At 37.1% G+C, this 27,498-nt stretch overlaps 2 protein-coding genes across 3 annotated transcripts; one reads left to right on the top strand and one right to left on the bottom strand.

The window, feature by feature from the left end:
* The first annotated feature begins 3,032 nt into the window (after nt 1–3,032).
* LOC127639980 (cytochrome c oxidase assembly protein COX14 homolog) lies at nt 3,033–5,904 on the top strand. The gene is made up of 2 exons (XM_052122342.1): nt 3,033–3,126; nt 5,499–5,904. The coding sequence occupies exons 1-2, from the start codon at nt 3,038–3,040 to the stop codon at nt 5,686–5,688; spliced, it is 279 nt and encodes a 92-aa protein (XP_051978302.1). The 5' UTR covers nt 3,033–3,037; the 3' UTR covers nt 5,689–5,904.
* A 614-nt stretch (nt 5,905–6,518) lies between these two features.
* On the bottom strand, nt 6,519–26,121 carry LOC127639704 (ceramide synthase 5-like). Of its 2 annotated transcripts, XM_052121873.1 has the most exons (11): nt 25,667–26,121; nt 22,311–22,318; nt 16,488–16,585; nt 14,322–14,452; nt 13,302–13,359; nt 13,005–13,055; nt 12,698–12,790; nt 11,101–11,229; nt 10,693–10,799; nt 10,147–10,303; nt 6,519–7,195 (listed from the first exon to the last, which is right to left on the bottom strand). In XM_052121873.1, exons 1-11 carry the CDS (start codon nt 25,837–25,839, stop codon nt 7,034–7,036), a joined length of 1,167 nt encoding a protein of 388 aa, XP_051977833.1. In that variant the 5' UTR covers nt 25,840–26,121; the 3' UTR covers nt 6,519–7,033. The 2 variants fall into 2 exon arrangements, with proteins under 2 accessions (XP_051977833.1, XP_051977832.1); XM_052121872.1 differs by lacking the exons at nt 22,311–22,318; nt 25,667–26,121 and having other exon boundaries at nt 16,488–16,628.
* Nucleotides 26,122–27,498: the final 1,377 nt, after the last annotated feature.

Below are 27,498 nucleotides of genomic sequence, written 5' to 3'. Positions count from 1 at the left end.
CGGTCCACCTCTACACCGTGGTGCAGTATGACTACCACATTCATACACAATTATGTTTGAATGCTCATCTGACATACTTCAAATATAGGCACTACTTTGATACATATTCAGAAACATATTATTATCCTGGTACATCATGTCCGAAAACCATTTGTTTTACCATTGTGATCACATTATGTAGAAACCGGACAATCTTTTAAATAATGTACATATCTAAAAGAAGACGAAGAACATGATACATACAGGCTTACTCTACTTACTCTTATGAACAGCAAAGAAGCAAAGAATGAAATATTATACCAGACGAGCCCCGCAGACTCGTTTCAACAGAGCAATAAAAGTAGCGATTTCTGTCTATTGACTACAGATAAATCCACATACCAAAACATGATATGATGATGATATTTTGCAGGTCTCAAAATGTTCTCAGCTTGAGGCTACATAAACCGAGAGCCGGATACGGACACTAACAGGACAAGGATCAGCCTTCAGGACGAAACTGTGATTGAGGATAAAGAGCTGGTTTCAGTTTTACTGTAATCCTAGAGATTAGAATTAGAGTAATTTTAGTGGGAGAGATAAGATGAATATGATATCTGAAAAGGTCAAATTATAGTCAATGACAGTTTAATATTATCTCAAATCAGACAAACCATATTGCCCCAAAATGAACAAAAAGCATCTGATTTAGGATGGAGACACACTGACTATTGTACCGGAATGGTGCTATGAAGGTCATGATACAGCTGCTGCTGTTCCCTAAATTCTTCCAAATTTAAAGCACATGGTAGTGTATGTGTTAAAAGCCTTACATAACACATAATAGCCAAAGTTTGCCCCACTGAAGACGAGTGTCTCAGTAACAGTGGGAAAACAACAAAGCCTAATTTTGAATTGGTAACTGAGTCACCAACTCTTAATGCCTCCTGGATCCTATGTGGTGAAAGTCATTTGCAAGTTAGAGGTGCACCACGTTTGTGCTTATTATGATGTACACAGTACACAAGTCATATCAGTAATTAAATAAATGGTGTTTAGTTTGACATGGAGCGGATCACCTAGGGTTGCCACTTTGAAGTTGTAAAATAAAGCTTATTCACGCTAGCGCCATCTTTGATTTTTAATGGGAATGAAAACGAGGCTGTGAGGGACGGTTTAAAGCTGTATAAAGCTTCTAGATCACATCTGATTTTGCACAACTCATGTTGTCGAGTTCTTTGTCTACCGAATGTTCTTGGACAGATATTGAATCAATGTTTTGTCCACAGAACATCCCAAAAACACTTCAATCTGCAGTACAGCCCATTGAAGAGGCAGTAAGTCTATCCTTCACAACCTCATTTTCATTCCCATTCAGAATCAAAGATGGTGCTCACCAAAACAACAAACAATAATAATTTACCTTAACCCTTGTGCGACCTTTGGGACATTTTTGTCTTTTTCCATTTTTTTTTTTTAAATGTTAATGCCAACGGCATACATTTTGGCAAACATCTTGGGGGGAATTTTTATATTTCAACCTCTAATACATCTATAATACACTGTGTACACAAAATAGTTACACTCATTAAAGCATAAAATCATGAATTCTACGATGTTATAGTTTCATTCTGGAGCCCTGGCTTCAAAATTTACATTTGTAATATTTTCCACCAGATGGCATCATTTTTCTCATGTTTAGCCAATGGAGCAAATAAAACTGAATAAATGATACAGATAAAATTGTGTGTGTGTGTGTTGAGAAATCTCTCTATGTGTGTGTGTGTAAAAACAACAGTGGCATAATATAAACAAACTGGCATTTAAGGATTAAAATCCTGAAAATGAATGAATATTTGGTAGTTGTGATCAGGACTGAAGTCAGTTAAAGTGGAAAATAATATTAATATATAATATTTTTAAGGCAGTTTTTTGACGTGGACATTACTGAGAAACCTTTTTTTATTGATGCACAATTAAATTTAATTAAACTTAACTATGCCAAACTAAGATTTTCTTGCTAATTTACCACAGAGCTGAACCATTTAGCACAGGCTTTTCTCCACTTTACCGTCCATAAAAATGTCCAAACAGTTTCGTTCTGTTAATATTAAATAAGAAAACACTATATATGTGTGAAACCCCCCCAAATACAAGCAGGAAAAAAAGCGAATGGCCAATTAGTCCATTTATTGGTCGAGTTTGAATTGTGGAGGCGACAGGGGCGGGAAGCACGTGCCGATATCTAATTCTGAATTGTATTAAAGTTACCCAGATTAATATTTAATAATTAATTAATATAAACACAATATTCCGTTTTGGCAGCATTTCTTTTCTTTTTTTTTTTTTTAATACCATACATATAAAATCTTTATGAGGTTAAGCACAAACATTGGTGACATCATGTTTATCGACAAGGGGAACCGCTTCCTCAGTTTCTCATAATAGGCACATCGTACTGCCCCCTTGTGTTTGGTCAATAGAATCACAAACAATAATTTGGCCTAAAGATTTGACATGATGGCCACAAGCCATCAAACCAACCCAAGATGCTTGAATTGTTGCACCAGGAGTGGCATAAAGTCACCCAACAGCAATGTGAAAGACTGGTAGAGATCATGCCAACACACACAAAAGCTGTGATTGAAAATCAGGGTTATTCCACCAAATACTGATTTCTGAACTCTTCCTCAGTTAAAACATTAATATTGTGTTGTTTATAAATGAATATGAACTTGTTTTCTTTGCATTATTCGAGGTCTGAAAACACTGCAGCTTTTTGTTATTTTGACATGCCATTTTCTGCATACAAATGCTCTAAATGACAATATTTTTATTTGGAATTTGGGAGAAATGTAGTCAGTACTTTATAGAATATATTCATTTTACTCAAACACACACCTATAAATAGTATATCCAGAGAAAATAATAAATTTGCAGTTGTCTCTTGTTTTTTTCCAGCGCTGTATCTGAGTGACTAAAATAATAAAGCTTGTTTGTGAAGTTAGGGGTAACGCAAACGACATTTGTCCCTTCTGGTTTCCCATAGAGTTACGAAATGAAACGCGCATGCGCACATAACCCACACGCATCTGACATTGAAAGCACAGCAGTATTTCCGGAGGTTTTGAATTGGAAATTAAACAGGTAAAAAGCCCACTTTTTTATGAAACTTAAGTTATGCTAATCTAGTTATGACTTTAGAGTTATGGTGTTTATGTAGAATAAAGATGCATATAGGCTGTTTGCTGACCTTTTTAAGTGGAACAATTAGAGTAGTAGTTCAGATTATAAAGCAGAGATACACATTTCTCAAAAACTACAGCGAAATAAAACTAATATTAATTAGCAATAAGTACTATATAGTATTATAATGTTTCATGTGTCATTGTAATAACATGATGTTTATATATATATATGCACCATGATAAAAACGTTATTTTTCACATGTACCATGGTAAAACGTAAAAGATAACATGGTTTTGTACACGTACCATGGTAAACACATGGCTTTTGGATTTATAGCAAGGTAAAACAAATTGGTTTGGACTTCTTCCATAGCAAAACAAATGGGTTTGGACCTCTACCATAGTAAAACAAATGGGTTTGGACCTCTACCATAGCAAAACAAATGGGTTTGGACTTCTTCCATAGTAAAACAAATGGGTTTGGACCTCTACCATAGCAAAACAAATGGATTTGGACCTCTACCATAGCAAAACAAATGGGTTTGGACCTCTACCATAGCAAAACAAATGGGTTTGGACCTCTACCATAGTAAAACAAATGGGTTTGGACCTCTACCATAGTAAAACAAATGGGTTTGGACTTCTTCCATAGTAAAACAAATGGGTTTGGACCTCTACCATAGCAAAACAAATGGGTTTGGACCTCTACCATAGCAAAACAAATGGGTTTGGACTTCTTCCATAGTAAAACAAATGGGTTTGGACCTCTACCATAGCAAAACAAATGGGTTTGGACCTCTACCATAGTAAAACAAATGGGTTTGGACCTCTACCATAGCAAAACAAATGGGTTTGGACTTCTTCCATAGTAAAACAAATGGGTTTGGACCTCTACCATAGCAAAACAAATGGATTTGGACCTCTACCATAGCAAAACAAATGGGTTTGGACCTCTACCATAGCAAAACAAATGGGTTTGGACTTCTACCATAGCAAAACAAATGGGTTTGGACCTCTACCATAGTAAAACAAATGGGTTTGGACCTCTACCATAGTAAAACAAATGGGTTTGGACTTCTTCCATAGTAAAACAAATGGGTTTGGACCTCTACCATAGCAAAACAAATGGGTTTGGACCTCTACCATAGCAAAACAAATGGGTTTGGACTTCTTCCATAGTAAAACAAATGGGTTTGGACCTCTACCATAGCAAAACAAATGGGTTTGGACCTCTACCATAGCAAAACAAATGGGTTTGGACTTCTTCCATAGTAAAACAAATGGGTTTGGACCTCTACCATAGTAAAACAAATGGGTTTGGACCTCTACCATAGCAAAACAAATGGGTTTGGACTTCTTCCATAGTAAAACAAATGGGTTTGGACCTCTACCATAGCAAAACAAATGGATTTGGACCTCTACCATAGCAAAACAAATGGGTTTGGACCTCTACCATAGCAAAACAAATGGGTTTGGACCTCTACCATAGCAAAACAAATGGGTTTGGACTTCTACCATAGCAAAACAAATGGGTTTGGACCTCTACCATAGTAAAACAAATGGGTTTGGACCTCTACCATAGCAAAACAAATGGGTTTGGACTTCTTCCATAGTAAAACAAATGGGTTTGGACTTCTTCCATAGTAAAACAAATGGGTTTGGACCTCTACCATAGCAAAACAAATGGGTTTGGACTTCTTCCATAGTAAAGAAAAATGGTTTATGGACATGTACCATATTAAAAACAAAATTGTTTATGGACATCAACCATACTAAAACAAATGGTTTTCGGACATGATGTACCAGGATAATAATATGTTTCTGAATATGTATCAAAGTAGTGCCTATATTTGAAGTATGTCAGATGAGCATTCAAACACAATTGTGTATGAATGTGGTAGTCATACTGCACCACGGTATAGAGGTGGACCTTTGCGATTTTGCCAAAATTGATAACCAAGGTGGTGAAAGCGGCTTAATTGGGCGATACTTTTTACATTGAATGATGCAAATATTGCTTGGCCATTCCTCACTATGAAGGGCACAGACATTGAGGTTCCATAATATATAAAATCCCAAAATAAGTTTGTTTGCCAATAAAAGCATCTATATGCACCGATTAATCTGTAAAACCAATACCTCTATCTTGGTATGATACCATATCTATTTGTGAATCTAAGATTACTTGCCAATCTACAACATTGAATCTTGAAAATACCAGTTATTATACTTCATGTTCCTATAGTAACACTTGACATCCAACTGTAGGCCTTTATTCCACTGTCTTTGCTAATAAGATGCACTAAAGCAGATTCCTCATGATCTCCACAGAACCGTCATGCCCGGTGCAAAGCGCATTGCTGATGTGGGATACAGGCTCTTCTCGGGCTCCATGATGCTGTTAACGGTCTACGGAGGTTACCTGTGTGTTATGCGGGCTCAACGGTACATGCAGAAGAGGAAACAACTTGAGCTGGCTGAACAGAATGGGAGTACAACATCAGAGTCAATTAAAGATTAACACACCCATGCCTTATTTCAAAAGAGATGGGCTGTAAATAATCAAGCAAACGTGTGGGACATTTTATGTGGCCGAGCAGATGTGTGTCAACAGAAAACCCACCTGTGTTCATGACCCACAGGGTGGGTCTGGGCGTTTATTGGCCTTTTGTGCAATTCAATGGGTGTAAACCAGTCATTACCAAACTATTAAATGTTCTGATTATGAGTGTTTGTGTATCTCATCAATTTGCATGCACCATTTCATGATTAATTTCCATGTCTTTTCTAGTTGTTCGCCATTACTGGATAAGGACTTTTCAAAATCATTTTCTTTAGTGATTGCACATGTTATGTTCCATCTAAAACTGCAGTTCTTTTATAATTATAATGGAAAATTATGGAATATTTATACTTTTAAAAATTACCATTTATAATGAACTAGTTTAGAAAAAAAAAGGTGATTAATAACGGTGACAATTTTAAAGAAATTGTGACCAGTTACAGAACCAACAATATACACTTTCACTTCTGCTTTTACATATATGTTAACTTTAAATCTTGATGGTGAAGAAAAGACCATTGACAAGTTAAGCATCAACTACCCAGAAGAGCAATTCCTAGCCAATCAGATATTTTAGAGTTCAACATAGATGGAAAAATTCATTATATTCACTATAAAGTTTTCTAAGACTTTTCCATTTATTTCATGTTTATGACTTTTTCAAAATATTAAAAATTCCCAGATATGTCTTGGTTTTCCATCACCACCGGAACCTTGAATTTATTATTGCCTTTGCATTAATCTTCCCTAATTTCTTTTTAAAAACACTGCTTTCAAAAATAATCTCATTACAGGAAAAAGCCCCAGCCTTCATTTAATAATCTTATTTAGTTTCCAAAATGAAAAACAGAACAGGAAACAAATTAAAAACACAACAGTAACCAAAACAAACAATGAAACAAATCTTATATAGAAACTCAAGTACATCTGATCATTAAAATCATAAGAGAATGCTCCTCTCCGACTTCAGTAAAACGCGAAGCACGGAGCAGAACGCCAAAGCTCCCGAAACAAGGAAACGAGCAAATGCAAATATCACTAATTTAATCGTTTTCTCTTTCACAAGCTTCTTATAGTGGCCACATTGTCATCGTTACGGTCCATCACTGTAATAATCACCCAAATAAAGCCCCAAACTCTCAAAAAGAGTGCCTGGAAATTCAAAGCAGTCTCAAAATATCCTGTAATGGGATCGTTTTGTTTTTACTCATTTTGGTTTTGAACGGAAAGTGAGGTACAGGAACGAGTCCCATTGTGATATTTCTGTGACAAAAGTTCTTTGTGCACAAGGCCACATGGAGTGTCACCAGTCGTTGTGGTTTTGGTTCCAAGATTTGGAGCCAAAATGGCCATTGGAGCCGTTTTCTCCTCGGGGTGAAGTTCCCGTTTTGAGTCGCTCTTTGGTTAGTGTTTCGGATTCCTCCTCTGAGCTGCTTTCTATGTCGCTGCGGTCATCTTTGGACACCTGAAAAGACACCAGAGTTATTAGCTGAAGTACACTAAATAGCACAACAGTTTTGATTCTGGAAGTATCAAACCAATTTATTTCTAACATGGGGATTTCATAAAATCCTTCATCAAAGAGTTCTAACCCATGAACCGATGTGAATCACAACATTATACATTTTGATTTAGAAAACTGTCATTCACACAGTCCGTTGTAGTAGAGGGCAGTCGCTGCAGAGCTCTTTTGGCGTGCTTTGTTTGCCGCCATTCTCTGATTGGTGGATCTTTCTCTTCAGGATCATGGGTAGTGTAGTTCTTCACTTGGAATTTAAAGTAATTTCATAACAATAAAGCTGAAATAATGTGGACTCATGGCTTTAACCGAGGCATATACCATCGATTAACGACCTCGGACCTCACGGTTGGACTGTCTTTAAATGAATAGGACCTTTACTTCTGAAACCAGACAGTTACGCTTTATCATTTGGGTGTAATCTAATGTACATGTATAAACATATCGGCAATTTTGCATACTTGAATTGATAACTATCCAATGGTCAGTGATTAATTAAAGGAATATTCTAGGTTCAGTACAAGATAAACTATCAACAGCATTTCTGGCATAATGTTAAAAAAGTAAAAAAAAAAAAAAAAAATCACAAAATTACAAGACACTTAAAATTGAACTAAACTGGTCAATGCAATAAAAGTTTAATTGCATACTATTTCAAAAGGACAACTGCAAATCTAAATGTGGGTTAACTAGCTTAAAATGTTTTATAAACCTTGATGCACAGCTTTATCAAATATTTCTGTAATTTATGAAATTATAAACTCTTTGAATATTTCAATATGTTTGACCATGTTAAGCTGCAAAACCCTGTAATTTTCACTCGATAGGCACAGTTGTTTATATAGAGAATAATGTCACATCAGTGACAAATAACAGGAAGCCCATCCAGCTTGACAAGTAGTCCCACTGCAAAACTTTAGAACTCAAATCTATCATATTTTTCACTGCACAAGTAATATAACCACTTTAACAAAAACATAAACTTAATAAATTCTATACATTAATGTAATGACCTGTAAGAACTAGATAACAAACTTTGATGTTGGCTGGCCTGAAAGTTTAAAAAGTAAGCTGAGCTAACTGTAACAGACCTTACAGATAGACAGACAGGAGAGAGAGAGAAACCGAAGGCAGAATAAAGGTGTTGTGTGGGTTTGTTTGCATTTGAATTTTTGACATTTAGAGTTTGAATTCACAAGCATTCCATTGGAACGTTTGAACATTCTGTCAAAGAGTTTTTACATTTTTGAATGTCCGCTGTACGAAAAATAAGTCCTGTCAGTTAGAAAAGATAAACTACACTTTTCCAGAACTGTCTGAAGGTCTGTGCAATCTTTACTGGATGTAGAAGATCTTGTAGAAGATACAGTCAGAAATGTTGGTCTCGGTTTAAGAATTTTGGAAAAACCCAAAAGAGTCTGTAGAATAACAGTATGTTGGATTTTACACATACATATATATATATATATATATATATATATTTATTAACTAGATAGGTAAAGTTTGTCAAGACAAGACTATGATGTTGGCTTCACAAAGACTTGTCTGAATGTTTAAACTTGTCTTAAATGTTTTAAGTTTAAAGGTTATACAGATGTTACAGTAAGACAAACCGCCAGCTAGCTAGTCATACAGACTGTCAGATCGATAGATTGATAAAAGGTCAAAGTCTTTCTAGCAAGTCAGTTCACTGTCAGTCATCTTTGGAATGGTCTCGGAAGGCTATTTTCCAGTCATGCCAGTGCAGCTCCTATCTACTTGAATGGGAAAAGACAGAAATCTCAAAAACGGATGGTGACGATTACAATCAAAGGACATAATTCAAATCAGCAGTAAAATCTGACAACACTGGTATAATAAATTGTGCGTCTTTACCTCAGATAATGCAAAAACACACCATTTTCCAGGCTTGTATAGCTAATGGGTATGCGCGTTGTCGAGTTGTTTGACAGGCAATGTCTGTATCGAACAGCTGATTGGCTCTTTTAACTGTAAAGTGGTACTTTCTGTAACCATTGACCGTTGGCGTTCCAATTTTTCCCATTAATTTAAATAGAAGTGGCCCGTCTCTGCTAAATAATCTCTGTTAAAGATCTTGTGTGGGTTTGTTTACATTTGAATTTTTGACAGATAGAGTTTGAATTCCCAAGCATTCCATTTGCCCGTTTGAACATTCTCTCAATTATTGGTTTTACATCATCCGCTGTATGAATACGAAGTCCAATCAGTTAGAAAAGATAAACTACACTTTTCCAGAACTATCTGAAGATCTGTGCAAAGTTGGCTGGATGTAGCTTGAAAGCTCCAGGAAGAGTTAGTGTTTGAAATTTTAGTCTCGCTTTTTTAAATGACCTTAAAACCAAATTCATAGAAGAACAGTATGTTGGCTTTTACATCCAGTACACTGCCCTGTTTACTTCCATTGTAAGTATGTTAGTGTAATCATAATTTTTTGCCTTTTAAAAAGCTCAGAGGGACATGTAATGTTCTGTAGTAATCGACAACATTACACAAATGCTGTTGATGGAGCTTGACATGTGTTGAACCTGTAAACACACGGTTTTGGCAATGAACAGAAGGCAGACTTACAGCTGAAGAGATACAGAGGGAAAGACTCTACTAAGATGATAGAAGCGAGTGAGTTTAGCAGAAAGAGTGAAAGATCTCTATTGGGAGAGAAGCTGAAAGACAGCGACAGGATTCCAGCCAGCAACAGAAGGAAAATATAAACCAGTTCTGCAGGACAGAAAGATAAGAAAGAGCGAGTGTAACTACAAGAAATACAATTTTGCTGTAATTCCCTCGATCCTTCATGCATTCTTGTGCTAAAACAGTTTGAAGTTTACAATAAGCAACTAATCAAAGGCGACAGCTCAAGGGATCTGCTGCGTTCAGACCTTTCCTCTCATGATGGCTTTGAAGGCGATGCGAGCGATGAGGTAGGACCAGATGATGTGCAACACCTGCAGGACCAGCAACAGGGAGTTAAAGAGCCACCAGGACGGGTACGGCCCAATGATGTCCCAACTCTCAAATAGTGTTGTGTTCAGAATCCTGTAATACACAACATGCATCAAGGGATTTCCCTTTAAATCACTTAAAATTGTAGGAAAAATAAAAATAGGCAATAAACTCTTCCATAAATGACTAACATTAATGCATTTTAGATACATTTCCAACAGGCAAGTTTGTGGTTTTAATAATGTCCTAATGATTCAGGGTCACGTCTGCATTGGGGAGGTCAGTTTTCAGGACTGTATTTAAGTTCTGTCAGCGGTACGTCCTCCCCAAAGCATCATATGAGTTTCAGTGTGCACTGAATCCATCCGTTCGTGTTTCAGCTCTCTGCAGGAGATCTTCAGCAACAGTCTAACGAGCCACTGATCCCAAACCTGTTAATTGACTGTTAAATGAATGTGCACAAACACCGATCTGATACTGACCAGAAGGGGAAGATGATCAATCTTGTGCCGAAAAAGAGGATTCCAAACACCACGAACAGGACGTCACATAGACGTTGGTATTTGGCATAATTTGCTAACTTTGCAGCCTATAAGAGATACAAATATGGTTTATTTACTAAATAAAAATACAATAAGTAAATACTATATATGATGCATTAAATTAAAAAGAAAACTGCTAATGTTGCCAACCCAGATTTATAAATACTAAATCAGAAAATATTTAAATATTGCATTTTTGGGAAAAAGTTCAAATCAACCCTCAGTTTAATGCTTGTTTATTAATACTAATCATATAATAGCAATCATGTAGCATTGAAAATGTCATTTTGGAAACAATTAGTGCATAAAGCCTTAAAACCTGTTTAAAGGTAAACCAGGTGCTCTTACCTCCAACAGGAAGTCAGATGCGTCGTGAACGAACATGACTAGACTTCCTACACGTAACATGTTATTTACATACGAGAAACTGATCAGGCTGATTGTAGCCAGATGATGAACAAACATTATGAGAAAATCCTGCAGAAACACAAAAGAAATTCAATAAATACAGCCAGACTTCAGAGTACACAAACATTTTACTAACAAATGCAAAATGCAAATTCAAATAAATGCATCAAACACATTCACAATTCAACAGAATTACAATACAAACATTTCATGGTTGTAAGTACATTACAAATACAATATATATATTTATATATTTATTTGTATTTTTTATTGAAAATGTTGATTTGAATGAGGTAAGGACAGCACTAAAATGCAAATGCTAAAACTTATGATTTTTAGCTAAAATTATTTAGCTTTTTAACAATTTTAGTTTTAAGTCTCTGCAAAACTGTTTTTTAAGTGTTTATTCTTTCAGCGTGACATTTTTCCTGTGTGGAACAAAACCAATAAAAAGACGCTTAAAATATTAGATTTGAATGAGAAAATAGCAGCACTAAAATGCTAATGCTAAATGCTAAAAATGAAGATTTTAGCTTTTTAACAATTTTAGTTTTAGGTCTCTGCAAAACTGTTTTTTAAGTGCTTATTCTTTTTGCATGACTATTGTCCTGTGTGGATAATAACCAATAAAAACCTAAAATGCTAATGCTAAATGCCAAACATTCTTACCATATTTATAACAGATTTGCATTTAGGTCCCAGTTAAACCGAAACTATTTATGATATTTGAAGAGATAAATGCCACTTCAAATGAACTACATTCAGATTCATATATTTATCCACATCGATTTAAGGCTCAGTTAAACTGAAACCATTTATAATATTTTAAAAGCTTTTTCTCTTAACGCAGCACTTTTCCAATTTGGACACAAACATTATACGCTGAAATTTGCATATTTGTTTCCACCGTGTCACTTCCTTTACAGCATTTGCCTCCAAACAGACAGGAACAACATTTCTTTGTTACCATCATGCCCTGAGGACAGTAACTTATTATACAAAACGCCGGTCATTCAACGAGCACATTGGGGCTGCATCATGGATAAAGAGATGCGCCCCACCCTGAAGATGATCACCAAAGTGAAAAAAAAAAAACTGCATTATTTGTCTACATGCAGCCGAATTAATAAAAGAGAAAGGTGAGCTACCAGGAATCGAACAACAGACTAACCCCCCCTCAAAACAAAAGCCATGTGCATCTGACAGCTGTTGCATCCAGAGTGCACTCTGTACTCATGGTCACTGTTAGTATCGCTCATACTTCGAGTCAGAGATTTCAACAAACCCCAGACACTGGCACGGCACACAACTGGATTAATTTCGAGTCTATCTGGAGAACAGAATATCATAGAGACTTAATGGTGCCACATATTTGGGCGAACTGTGCCTTTAAAGTCTAACTTCACAAAATGTGAAATGATAAAACTCTATGGTAGAAAGGAAGTGAGTTTGTGTGCGTTCAATGCAGCGTACACTATACAATAGGACTAATGACAACAGAACAGGTACACAAACACGGACACCTGTGAATACTCACCTTTCGTTTGATGTCTGTGAACTGTGAGAACATCAGCGACCAGTAGAAGGCAAGTTCTGTTACATAGTAATAATAAATGCCTGGAGTCAGCACCTACAATCGCACAAACATAGATATTAAAGACCAGAAACGACATAAGCAATGACAAAAAAAAACTGTCTGGAGTCAGCCGGCCATTATTGTCAAATAAACAGCAGAGGGCTCTTTTGTCTCTCTGAAGTCAAGGCTGACTCTAGGAAAAAGTAAATGGACAATTAAAGTTTATTTGCATCTGCTGAAGCCGATATCATTTTACATGAAACATTACCTGATAGGGGTAGTTGTACCAGCATTGTCTCGTGTCCCACATCCAGGTAGACTAACACACACACACACAATTAAATCATTGTTCAAAAATACTCAATTAAATGAAGTCTGATCTTAAACAGTGGTCATATATAATGGGCACTGTCATATTTGATAAACCGGACAAATATATATATAATATCTGGCTATGATTATGAACAGTAGTCACACTTTAAAATGTCCATATGCCATTGCATTTATATCTATATATAATTCAGTAAACCGGCACTCATCATTGAGCCGTACAGCTGTAGCTCACCTGCCAGAGGAAATGGATCCCGTAGGTAAATATACACAGATAAAACATAAACCTCCACCTGCAACAAATCACAACACTCATTTACAGACGAAACAAACTCAAGTACTCAAATCATCAAACTACTCAACTGCTCTTTATAAGACGAACCGCAACATAGTAGAGATATTAGCAAACGCCTCTGTTATTATGAAATCAAGAATGGACGTAAGCACCAGATTGGTCTGCTTCCAAAATATGCAAGCGTGCACGATGACGACAGAACATGTAACAAATTCCCTTGTGAATGACAACAACCCGCTTCTCCAAATTCAAGTCCTGTATTTACTCTTTTATGGCCCATTTAGATCGCTCTCAGCGTGGCCTGTGAAACTATAATGGTAACAGCGTCTTCTGCAATTGGTGGATAGAGGAAATATGGCAATTAAAAACCATTTATTTGTTGAAATCAATGGCTTGTGGCTTTTACAACAGCATATCCCATTTTTTAACAGCCTCGTTGCTCATGAAAGGTCGGTCTTTTCACTATGGAGGTTTTAAATGGTATTTTTAGCTCTGGACCATTGCATTTACAGTACATTACGTAATTTTGTCTTGTTTTCCAGTAAAATATCTAAACGTTCTTAAAACAAGATGCATTTACTTGAGAAGGTAAATTATATTATATATTAGCTCTTGTTTTTAGAGCAATGTAACAACATTTTGTAACGTTTATGCTTATAACTTATAAAAGGAAATATACGGGTTTGCCAATGGGATACGATCAAAAACTTGATTCAAAGGCAAAACAAGTTTATTTTTCTTATCCCATTGGCAAATCCTTTTTTATCATACAAGCATAAGCCGCACCAAATTTTTTTCAATTTCGGCATAACCAAGACGTAATATCTAATGCCATTTTGCATCTGAAGTCATTTTTTTCCCCTTTTTTCAGAATGTTTACATATTTTTTTTACTAGTAAATAAGTCTAAAAAACATATATATAAATTTGCAGCGTATAAAAATAAGAGAATAAAACTTACATGCTCTCATAAAACTTGGTTCTTGTGCTGGGTTTGTCCTGGTTCCGCCGGTGTCGAAACCATCTCTGGATCTTCCGAACATCCCAATCCAGCTGTTTTGACAAACCTTCTAGATGACGTGTGTCCGGGGACTAATACACAGAGCGATAAAGAGATAATTGTATTTACAGGTAGACGATATACCAGTTTACAGATTAATCGGTTCCAATTGTTGCTTTTTGGAGATGTTAGCGCAGCATAGTTCTAGCGGGAAGACTAGCAGCTGTACATCATTGCACCATTAGCGGGGTAACTTCTAGCCAATCACATGTAAGCCATTGCTTTATAAGTCTGCTCACAATCCATCACATTGCCGTTTCAGTGTGCTAACACAGCAACCTCCTCCACCCCACCACCACCAGTTGACTCCGGTCCTGCTCCTCGGCCCTGCCTCCTATCTCCGGCAGGATATGACGGTTCTGAGTGCAACTTCTCCGGACCGCCAGACAGGGCTTACGTCAAAGAGAGACATTACCTTTCTGTTTTATATTCATCAAATAAATGTCATCTTAAATTTCACTCAAGTCTGCGAGTCTTCCTGATAGAATTATTGGTCAAAATCTAGGCTATAGTTACCAATAGATTTTGTTATATTCCTCTGTGTTTCCCCTCTGGAGGATTATTCATATACAGATATAGATATATATACGCTTCTACATATACAGTATAATATATATATATATATATATATATAAAAAAACATACGTTTCTGGAGCAGTAAGTGGATATGCTCTTTTTTTCTGATTTGAGACCATTTTTAAGACTCATCACCAGACAAACTTTACTCAGATTCAATATTTTTTAATTAAAATTGCATAACTACATTTTGAAAACTATCAACTGATTAATCGGTTATCTACAGTTTCACCCACCTTAGCAACTTTAGTTGTATGTAACGGCGAAATCCACTATCTGTCAACCTCTAATTGTGGTCACCATGAATGGACGTTATATGGAAGACAGTTGCACGAAAGAGCTTTAAAATGTCACACTTGTGTTCGTGATACAGGTGAATGCAGTACCCAATCCAAAATCAGGCCACATATCAACAGCTTTTCTCTCATGGCTAAATTAAGTTCTCAGATAAGATCTACACCCATAACAAAAAAGATTTCCGTTTCAAAGCTGATAAGGAAGTTTTACAGCAGCTGGCCTTTGACGTATTTGGTTATCATAAAGAAAAAAGGTAAAACTATTCATCTGTCTGGTAATGCTGAACCAGGTCAGAAGAACAAACTACGTTTAAACAGTTTCTCGGTTAAAGGTGATGATATTGCTCTGATGGCCTCATAAAAGCAGAGTTTAGTGAAGAGGATCAACAGGGCGTTCATTAAAGCGTTAAAGCTTCATTAAAGCTTAAATTACCAAGAATACTTTGAAAAAAAGTGTCTGAAGATGTTTCGAAAAACATTAAGAACTAAATTACAGCAGAGCTCAGAGACTATTGGGCATCCCACACCATACCGAAAAAAAGATAGTTAAAACTGAATAAATTCTGAAACGGTGGAGCAGAGTTGCACACCAAAGTTTAATTTGTACTTTCAGGGCTTTGTTCGAATCCCTAAGCCTAAATATGACTAATAATACAGTGGTTTTACTACAGTTATGGGGGTTTTAGGGGCTTTGCTTCCCATTGTGCCAAACCAAATCCCTTAAATGATGTAAAAATCTCTGCAACGTACCAACATATTACACTGCTACTTTTCCAGTAGAATTATCAAGAAAAATGTACTTCAGAAGCAGAATGGCAAGATATTTGGTCATGTTTTTAGAGAAATCGGACTAAATTTAGTAAAGTTTATGCTTATAACCAGAAAAAAAGATTTTGCCATTGGGGTAAGAAAAAAACTGGATTAAAAGGGAAAACAAGTTTATTTTAAGTTCCCTATTGGCAAATAATTTTCTCTTCTAGTAAGCATAAGCTGCACCAAATTTTATTCGATTTCTTTGAAAACAAGACAAAATATCTCATGCCATTCTGCATCTCAAGTAAATATTTCCTGTTTTAAGAAAGTTTCGATATTTTTAATAGAAAACATGACAAATAAAATATATTTTTTTGCAGTGTAGAAGAATTTAAGGACAAATGATGCTCTCTCTGGCTGAAACCGCTGAAGTTTTGTGTACCTTTGTGATGGATGTAAACACTTTCTCCAGGACGGCGTTAGGCTGAGCTCTGCGGCTCACCTCCGTCTGGATCTGAAGCATGGAGGCACATGGACCCGCTGATAAACCTGCAGGAGAGAAAGACATGAATCAGCGGTGACAAGAGAAATTTCATCCAGTTCAGAGTGACATAAAAGTGCCCGAAGTTTATAAGAATATGCTCCTTATTTTTCCATTTGATAGTTTCTTCAAATATATCTATTACAAATAATTACTTAATCAGAATACCAATGAGTACACAGTAGAATTGAATTCATAATTTATTTTTACATCATAATGTTATAAAACTGATCTACATCCTAAAAGTCATTTAGTTATTTCAGCTAGCACTGGTTTACGATTTTCAGCAGATTTTCAGATTGCCTTTATCAGCAGCTTTTTAAAGTTGCAGGACAACTCATTCATTAGACGTCTAAAACTCAACAAAATGCAAAACAAAAGGAGTCTGTGAGTGCCTGAAGCTTCAGACAAATTCAAAATAGTGATTTAGATCAAGGAAAAGACACAAACTGCCAGTCAAAAATGGAAATCTATTTGCATGGCCAAATCCAAAAGATCTTAATTTGTCATGCGAAGCAAGCGCTATATAGAAATCAAATAAGACTCAAATGCGCAGAGTCCAGACAGTCCTTGACTTGTGATCCGTTCTCAGTTGTAAAGAAAAAGGAGATTGGAGAGTTTTGACATTTTATACTGAAATAAAGTAAATACTGTAGGGTCTTAAGCAATGCATTGTCATTTCAAAGCCATTTCCTTTAGTAAATGCTTGTTTTATGAATCAGACAGCAGTTGGTTTTCTATGAAACGCATCTAACAAACAACTAAGATCATACGTCAACATGAAACATCATTCGCTACCCAGTAAACTTCCGTAATGTGATGCGTTTCCAAGTTAAACAGAAAATTAAAAGGCAAATAAACGTAGAGTGGGACTTGATTTGACCAATTGTATCATGAAAAATGGGCGTTCCATAATGGGTAGTTACAAAGATTACACAGGCAAAGTGGTTTTCATCTGTTTAATGTACACAGAGGACAATGTACAATTGTGCACAATAAAAGTAGGAATGTGTATAAAAATCTTAGAAAATCAGGGGGCCTGGGTATCTCAGTGAGTATTGACGCCGATTATCACACCTGGAGTCACGAGTTCGACTCCAGCCAGGTCTCCTAAGCAACCAAATTGGCCCGGTTGCTAGGGTGGGTAGAGTCACGTTGGGTTAACCTCCTCGTGGTCGCTATAATGTGGTTCTTGCACTCGGTGGGGCGTGTGGCGAGTTGTGCGTTGATGCCGCGGAGAAAAACGTGAAACCTCCACACGCCCCATGTCTCCGTGGTAACGCGCTCAACAAGCCACATGATAAGATGCGCAGATTGATGGTCTCAGACGAGAAGGCAACTGAGATTCGTCCTCCGCCACCCGGATTGAGTCACTACGCCACCACGAGGACTTGGAGCGCATTGGGAATTAGGCATTCCAAATTGGGGAGAAAATCATCCATTTTTATTTCATCTTGACTTGAATGAATCTTTTCATAACAGAAACGATTTGACCAATTGCGGTCAAAGTTCTTCATACAAAAGAGAATCACTCGGCGTCTCTCAGGCTATAAAACCAGGCCAGTGAGCAACTTAATAAATGCAACCCTCCATAATGACCCTAAACAATGTTGTAGCAATGAGAGACAATGGTCGTTTTGAGCCGTTCATTTATCCAGAATTGGCATGAGCTGGTGAACTATGTCTTCAGGTTAAACCACGCTGGTAACCCATAAAGACGGCAAACAAGGCTGTGGAATTTGACACTCGCTAGGAAAAGTTAACTTTACCAATGCATTTTTATTAAAACAGACAAACTTAGCATCTAATGGTGATTAATGTAGAATGAGGCAAGTATTGAAACATCTGCAGTGTTTTAGCACTGGTGTTGTTGGCTTGCACAAGGCTAAGACAGTGACATCCATTGTTTGACACAAAGGCATTCGCACTATTCCCTCATAACGAGGCTTCAACTAAATATTAGCTTGTGCATCATCACCAAAGAATTTTATGTATGCTAAAAGCATATGAAACGGATTATTCGAACACTAAAAGCTAACTTTCATTTCAAAGTAATTCCTATTAATCACATTTTTTACACTAATAAATTAAGTACATTTGCAAAATGCATTTCTTGCAATGTTCTACAAAAAGGTGTTTGGGAATGCCAGGAAGTTAATCTCTTTGGTTGGCGCTGCCAGTCTCGGCAAATATCTGTGCAAGTAGCAACTAGTGTTTGTTAAAGGCATCTTAACTGGACTTGGCCTCTTGTGTCACATGAGCTTCTGTGTTTTGTTCCAGGCCAATGAACTACATCGGTGGGATGTCTGAAGTCATAAACTATTGACTCCATGAGAACATCCAGAGTCCACATGGAGCGAGCGCTTTTCTTAAGACAAGACGCCCTTGTCACTGCGATCATGTGAGCTTTTGGTGGGTTTAAAGATGGACCTGTATATACAATTGCCAGCTTAAAGTTCAGCATACTATAATGGAAAACATATTTACATTCAAGACCTTCAGAACACTAATTCACTTTTTGTATTCCACAGAAGAAAGTCATACAGGTTTGGAATAACATTAGGAGTAAATGACAGTAAATTCAAATGTTTGGGTGAACTACTGCAAAACAGGATGAAGTGAGGCATTGGAACAACTGCACAGGGTCAAAAGCAGAACACTTGATTCATCAGGATTACATCACTGCGCCATTTTTGGCACAGATCTGGCCGATTTTGTCATACCGGAGATTCAGAATTGTACACATTTTGGCAGCCATCTCCACTAGACACCCAGGCTCATTTTTTTTGCACTATGTACAACCCCCTCATACCAGGACAGCCCTGCTTACAACTTTTGGCAATTTCTTGCTAATTCAATTTGAGTCACTGATAAGTGTAACATGATCTGGTGATGTCATAAGTGGACGGAAACACCCGGCATGCCTCAATGTCTTTACTGTACTTAACACTGAAAATGACAACAGCTCCTGGAAAACATGAGCCAAATTTATGACAGCATGACATGGTAACCAGTCGATGGCTCAATTTAGCTTCAAGCATATGACCAACACTCCTGCACAATCACATCCAGCCCAAGCAAGAACAGTTCAAACAGTTTAGATACTTCACAAAATGATACTGAAATTGAGACTTGTCCTCCGCCACCCGGATTGAGGAGAGTAAAAGCGCCACCTTGAGGACCCACTAAGTAGTGGGAATTGGGAATTCCAAATTAGGAGAAAAAATTTTTTACAAAATGATGTGATGCATCTAGAAATCTGGTCACAATTAAATTTCATGCGATTACAATTTGTTTTACTGGATAAGATACATCTGTTTTTTTTGGGAGATTTTGACTTTTTACAAAATGATGCGATGCAGCTTGAAATCAGAAATGTGGTAATGATTTGATTCGATTACATTTTTTAACCAAGTTATGCATAACACCATGAAATCAGAAATTAGGTCATCTCGTTTATGTTCTCTTATAAAAGTTGCAATGCATAATGAGATCTGAAATGGTTTCACAATCCAATATTACAGTATAACAATTTACCAAAATAAAGCAATGCATATTGAAATCAGAAATTCGGTAATGATTCGAAATGATGCGTTCACGGTTTTTGATAAAATGCCACGATGAATCATGAAATCAGAAATTTGGTCACCATTCAATTGGACGTGTTTACAATGATACATGATTTTACCAAATGAGGCGATGCATCTTGAAATCTGATTCAATCCAACGTCCTAATTTATGCGCTGATTCGAAACAATCTGGTCATGATTCAATTTCGGTACATTTCAGTTTTTAATAAAATGCCACAATGCATAATGAGATCTGAAATTGTGCCACAATTCGATTTCAAACTTTTTTCCCCTAAATGATGCAATGAGTGATGAATTCATCAATAAATGCAGCGATGGATCATGAAATCATAAATCTGGTCATGAATCGATTTGATACGTTTATGTTTTGTTTTTTAACTAGATGATGCAATACATCATGACCATCATGAACGATTTGAAACAATCACAATCCTTTACTTAATTATGCTATACATCATTAGAAATCAAATTAACCAAATTTTACATTCACAGCACATTTATTTTTAAGAAGTGCCCTACATCAACAACACAAGGAAAAGATACAAAATTGTATATTGGATGAGAAATAACGCATAACACATTACATTTGATTTTCGCAATGCATCAATACATTTTTACACCCCTGGCTAAACCCACAGCAACAAAGACTTCACAGTGTCTCCTAGACTCAAGGAGAGCTTTACTGCATTAACTATTCAGTGACAGACTGAATTCTAGAGGGAAGAAACCTGGAAACCCATGATGACACATTTCCAGGACTAAACCTCTTGAGTAACCATCTCTAAACACCAAACTCACTCCTGCAGCATAACTATGATCTAATGTTATCGGCACGACAGTTTCACACATTCCTTTGAGCGAATGAGCCCAAACAAGAGATGTGTGAATAAGTGCATAAGAGTGAGTAATCGTTGTGGTGCGAATTAAAGTTGAATTAAAGTTGAGTCATCAGCAAATTAACAGATACAAAGCAGTTGTGTGCATAACTGTACAAAGAGTGCAGTGATACACCCCAATAAAATGTCTCAGATTGTTTGTGCATGAATGTTTAAGCCTCCAATTTAGATGTTGAAAAAGTCTGAGACCACATTTTGTACAAAAATATGGTCAACCTGGAAATAAATACAATGTTTTAGTGGTCTTAGACTTTTGGACACATACAGTGGTGTATATATATATATATATATATATATATATATATATATATATATATATATATATATATATATATATATACACACACACACATACACACACACACACACACACACATATACATGCGTGTGTGTGTGTGTAACTCCACAATGCCAAAAGGACATCAACACTATCTGTGATCACTGATGAATAAATTAAGAGCAAGAGCTTGAGACCGAGAAACTGCTGATGTCATACCATCCCATTGTTCATGGCCGTCCCCCTGAAACCGGACCAACCCCCTGTAGACCAACTAGCCTAATTGGCCTCCTCAGAGGTTTGGCCAGATCTGCGACATCAGAACATACTGAAACGTGACAGTGGAGTGCCTGACATGCTCGTCAACCACGAAACCAAGTAGGCCAACGGAAAACAAAAAAAGAGACCCAATTGAGTTGAGAGTCATAATCCGCAATATAAACCACACGTGTGATGCTAAACTCTGTAACCTGCTCAACAAAGCAGCACGTAACTGAAAAAGTCAATGAGTTCTTGCACAAGAATGAGGCCTGGCTTCATTCTCAAGACTTGCTCATCCACAAGATGAACATTTCATTATGTGACAGGTGGTACCACAACTAAATAAACACAATTAGCTAGGCTGAGGGTAAATGATGGTATATCCCATAACTAAAAGATGTGAATCCAACAGAAACACAAAACACTAATCTTCATTTTAGTAAACCATTTAGTGATCCAGCTTATGGCCTTAACAAGACAAAAGCACAGTGGAAGTACAGTGGTAAACTGATGCAATGGTTTGGTGATATCATGTTACTTGATGGAACTTTGGTTTTCATTTTCCATTGTTCTTTCACCATTGAATTAACATAGTGTTCCGTGGTACTGGCAGAAGCATTGCAACCAATGTGCACGTAAAAACAAAACAAAACCAACTGAAATATAAATGGTACTTTTTTGTTAGTGACAGTAAGTAAACGCAAAAATCTAGCTTCTATTACATTTTAGTTTTATGTATAATTCTACAAGAAGAAACTAAATCACATCTAGTAGTTTTCTGGACTGGTTTTGCTTGATATTTTAAGTGCTTGCTGCATGCCGTGGACACATGAATCAAGTGAAATTTCCATTTTAAACAACTTCAACAAAACTGGTGTAACCAGAAACAAAGCCACTAAATAGGTTTAGCTCAACTGGATTGGTAAGAGACTCGCATCGATACTTCTAACAGTTTCCTCTTGTTTGTTTTTATCATTCTGCACATCAACAAACCCTCAGGAATTGACATTAACGTACAAGCTACATGGTATAATCTTGTTTTTCTAGTGCCAAAGTATTCTTTTAAAGGAGTGTTCCGGGTTCAAATACGAGTTGAGCTTAATCGCAAGCATTTGTGGCATAACGTTTATTACCACAAATAGTTTCGACGTCTCCCTCCTTTTCTTTTAATTAAAAAGAAAGCAAAAATCGAGATAACTTTCAATGAAAGTAATTGGGGCCAATATTTGGAGGGTTTTAAGGAAAACATGTGAAGCTTATAATTTGATTAAAAAGCACTTATATTACATTTCTATTAAAACTTGTGTATTATTTGAGCTGTAATGTTGTTTAAATGAATTTTTATGGTTGTTTTAGGGTTTACGGCGTTATCGTCATGGCAACAAAGTTGTAAAATTGGATTTAACTTAACACAGGGGTAGGTTAGCAACTGATTTCATCACACTAATCGAATCGTTGTTAACACACGTTTAGGACTTGCGGCTATACATTTGAAACAGTGAGATTTTAATGTGTACGGATTGCCCCCCCCCCCATTCACTTCCAATGTAAGTGCCTCACTTTAACCCAGAGTTTTGCTTTTTTTTAAGAAAAGGAGGAAGAGTCAAACAATTTTTTTATGGAAATCAACATTATCCCTTCAACAAATGCTGACGATTGAGCTTAACTTGTACTGAACCGTGAATATTCCTTTACATACCCTGGCCACAGACGGATTATGACTGGCAAAGGACCCGGGGCCAATTATATCCAAGGGCACCCCCTCCAAAAGTTGTTGACTGGGGAGTGTTTGTCCAAATGAACAATGGTCGTTTTCAATGATGATGGGTTTTTGGGGGGGAATCACCAAACTGGATCATGCAACCTTAAAGCCCAGGACCACCCCAGGCAGTCAAGAGCCCCTAGGCACTGGCCCCATTGGCCCGGTCGGTAATACATCCCTGACCCTGGCTTACGAAGTAAATGGGTCGTTGACGTGACATTTCAAGCATGTTTTATGTAGTATCCCATGTGATCATTTGGCATGGTATATATTAAAGTTCCAAGGTACAACTAACTGATACTTTTTGTATGGGTAAAAAAAAAGGCTAGTTTTACCCATGCACATTGGGTTTTAAATATCCAACGAGAACTGTCGTAAATCCCACACACCGATCGTTCAGCTCAGACGGTTCTGGAATGTTTCTGCAGTCTTAGTCCTAAATCTAAAATATTAATTCAAGACGTTCAATGCACTTCCTGCACCAATCCAACAGCAGATAGAGAGAAGCTGTGATTCAGAAGTAACTAAATCATGCCTGTGGTTTGGGGTATCTTGCATAGTAATTTGCCTTAATGTTCATCTTGTGTGAAAATCAGTAGCTTGTTAATTAAAGAGATAGTTCAGCTAAAAGTAGCAATCCTGCCATTATTTACTCACCCTCATGATGAAACCTGTATGACTTTCTTCTGTGGAACACATAAGAAGATAAGCACCATAAACCTAGAACATACGATTTACGCAATGAAAACAGAAAATAACATTTCATAAAAATAAAAACGTTCACGATTGGCCGCAGTCGGACGGAGCAACAACCAAGGGAGACCCCCCAACCCCATTTCCCAGTTACACAAAGAGAGAAACTAGTGCCTAGGCCCATCACGATAATTACGTCATTGACTTATCGTACGTGTCGTATGGACATGACCATGATCATTTTTGCTGGCCTTGATATTGTCCATTGCGTTTACATGCATGTTTGTTTACATGAGAATTAATGCCGCCAACATTTTAGACAACCGCGCTGCTTCTGTCCTCTCGTCCGACAGGTGAAGATTACGTGTTACTCGAGGCTAATAGCCGTTTTTCCCGATGACTGCATGATTCCAGCCAGAAAGTTTGGAAGAATAGGTCCAATTGGACTTGGTATCAAAGTCTCATCCCACAGCTCCAGTGTGGGAACATTTCAGCTTTAAGCCGTTTGAGAGAATCCCCCATTAACGTGTACGAGCTGGTATATCGAATTGGTTTAAGAACAGTGGCAACGAAAATGCCAATACAACAACCCCTAAAAGTTCATCTAAAACATAACCATCTCATACAGTTTTCTGAGCTGGGAACAAAAATCCACAGTTGGAGATGGAGAAGGGCCTTCCCGTGCATTGGACATCGAGCATTCCAAATTGGGGAGAAAAAAGCGGGAAAAAAGTATTAAAAGTTAATTGCTCTTTGAAAGGGTGTTCTTGCATTATTATGCCATTGTATTCTCATTATATAAGTGGAATAAAATGGTCTTAAAATGACAATAATATTGTTTTATCGCAATTATTTCTGGGACAATATATCGTCCAACAAAAATACTTATCGTAACAGGCCTACTCATGCCCACCCTAAAACTTAAAAAAGCCCCCCTCCCCTCCAAAGAAAACATCCCAGTACCGCCCCTGTTTCACGAGTTGACAGGCAAATGCCATTGTGACTCAAGAATGGCTGAACTGAAAGCATTGAGAAATTGAAAGCAAATGTTGCATTCATTAATGACCCTAAAAGTCAATTGTTGTGCCTCAAATGCCTTATGACAATAGCCAAAATATACCATAATCAACCATATCTATTCTACATCTATCTGCCCTTCTCTTAATCAAGGGAGTTTGCCTGAAAAGCATGCTCTCCATAAAGTGGGAGAGAATTTGTAAAAGGTAGGCCAAATGCACTAAGACAAATAAGCATGCTTTTAAGTACTTCTAGTTTTAAGCAGTACATGCAATCCTCTTTACTAAATCTAGGCCCTGCTGGTCAGCTGACAGATTCATTAGGCTGGGAGTTCATTGCTAGCAGGCTTGAAATTTCTCTGATTTTCAACCAGCCCAAATGGGCTTAGCAAACGTCTGGAACCAACTTCTTTAACAAGTTTGGACCAGAACTGTTAACATGGATGCATGCATGAACATTTACAGGATTAAAAAGACATGTGATGCGAGTTTAAAAGATAGCAATCTACATCTCAGATGACGTGTTGGTGATCAAATAGATGCTAACCCCAAATACAGTTTGCCATCCAACACGAATCATCATACCTCTCGAAAAAGATCCGCACCGCAAATAACCCCAGAGCCAGCGGCAGCGCGGAGAACAAGTGGCCGGCTTTCGGGTACTCCACCCCGGGCGCGGGGTCGGCCAGATCCGCCCAAGTGACATTGTGCGGAAGCCAGAAGCGCTCGTTCCAGAACCAGGCTGAGAGCGCAGCCATGTTAGAGTAAAAACTAAAGATTCAGAGAGAGAAGAGGACTTAAAGAAGACCGATTCACCGCCCTTCCTCCTCTCTCTCTCTCTTTCCCTCCGACTGTGTGGTTCAGTGTATTAAAGGTGTTTCCACACGCGTGATGGAGCAGCTGCAAGAGGAAGTGCAGCCCGATTCTTCCGTGTGATGCGCGCAAGATTACAAATATTAAGACACAAAGTGCATGTTTGTACTCAAAATGTAGTATAAGATATACTATTGATCTAGCATAGACATTTCAGATCTAGTCGTTCATATATTGTGGCTCAAGCGTATGAAAGTGGTGACCAGTGATATCCGAATCGATTCTTTTAACGAATCGGTTGATTCTTTTGAATGAATCAGTCAAACCGATTCGCGAAGGTTTTGTAAATCGCTCGACTGTAAGAACTTTGTTAGGTAGTAAAAATGAGAACACCGTTATAGATAGACATCGGTATTTAATTAAACATGTATTTCACTCGTGTTATCTCAAATGAATTGGTGAGCCAACATTGAACCGATTCATTGAAACCAACCGTCCAAAAGAACCGATTCGCTAAAAATCAGACTTCTCAATGCTAGGAGTGGCAACTCGGCACCACCTGTTATATATTGCCCTCCTTTGGCCAAACTAGGAACAATGATATAATCCTACCTCCTGAAACAAACCTTTAAACAATGTCGACCGGGTCAAAACCGGTTCAGTTTGTTTCCTTCATGTTCAGATGTGTACAAATGACTTGAACAGTGCAGCCATGCCTTTATGTCTTAATATCAGCATTCATTTCCCCTCTAAACAAATCAACACAAATCAGTAACTATCACAAGAATATTTGTTGGTCTGTCTCGTCCAAAATCCAACTTTCTCCATAATTACAAAAATGTCATATTGAAAACTGAAGTGAACTATGAATTAAACTCTCATTTTGTATCACTTGTGTTTGTGAATTTAAAATAAAGATACAGCATATGCAATATGATTTTAGTGTTCACAGTAGATATTAATATTATTAATGAAATAATAAGAGAAATCAAACTATAACAATGTGTGGCCAATAGATGTCGCTCCACTTGGGGACAAAGAATTGAAAAATAATAATAAAATGTGCAATCTGAGTCACAGAGTTGGAAAAACACACATGATGTAATAAGTGAGTACGATCAGGGCATTTATATGACACTAGATGAACATTCACATTTATTTGGGGCCTTTCGGAGGTCAACAAAGTGTCTTTTCTCCACTTCTGGCACTTTTATCCAGTGGTGTACCCAAGGGTGGACCCCTAACCCAAACTAGAACCAGGCCCACTTAGAATAGTAGATATTATTCTTTGACTTCATTTATATATAAAATAGCTGCATATAATGTATAAATGCATAAATTCTGATTTCTGAAAGGACTGTTGAATGTGCTGCTTCTCTGCTGTTAATGAAAATTTGGTAAAAAGAGAAATTTGGGTGAAAACTTGCCCCATCCATTTTTATTGCCAACAGTATCTTCCTGGCTACACCCTTACCTGAATCATTCTTAAAGTACAATTACAGCCCTTAACTATGTATATTTCATGATTTAAAGCATTAATCTGTTTAAATGGTGATGATGAATAAAATATTTAATGTAAAAGAATGAAAGAGGCAGATATATTT

The sequence above is a fragment of the Xyrauchen texanus genome, chromosome 48 (assembly GCF_025860055.1).
Source record: "Xyrauchen texanus isolate HMW12.3.18 chromosome 48, RBS_HiC_50CHRs, whole genome shotgun sequence".
Classification (NCBI taxonomy): Eukaryota; Metazoa; Chordata; class Actinopteri; order Cypriniformes; family Catostomidae; genus Xyrauchen; species Xyrauchen texanus.
The sequence above is the reverse complement of the archived record's forward strand: the minus strand, read 5'-3'. Positions and strand labels throughout refer to the sequence as shown.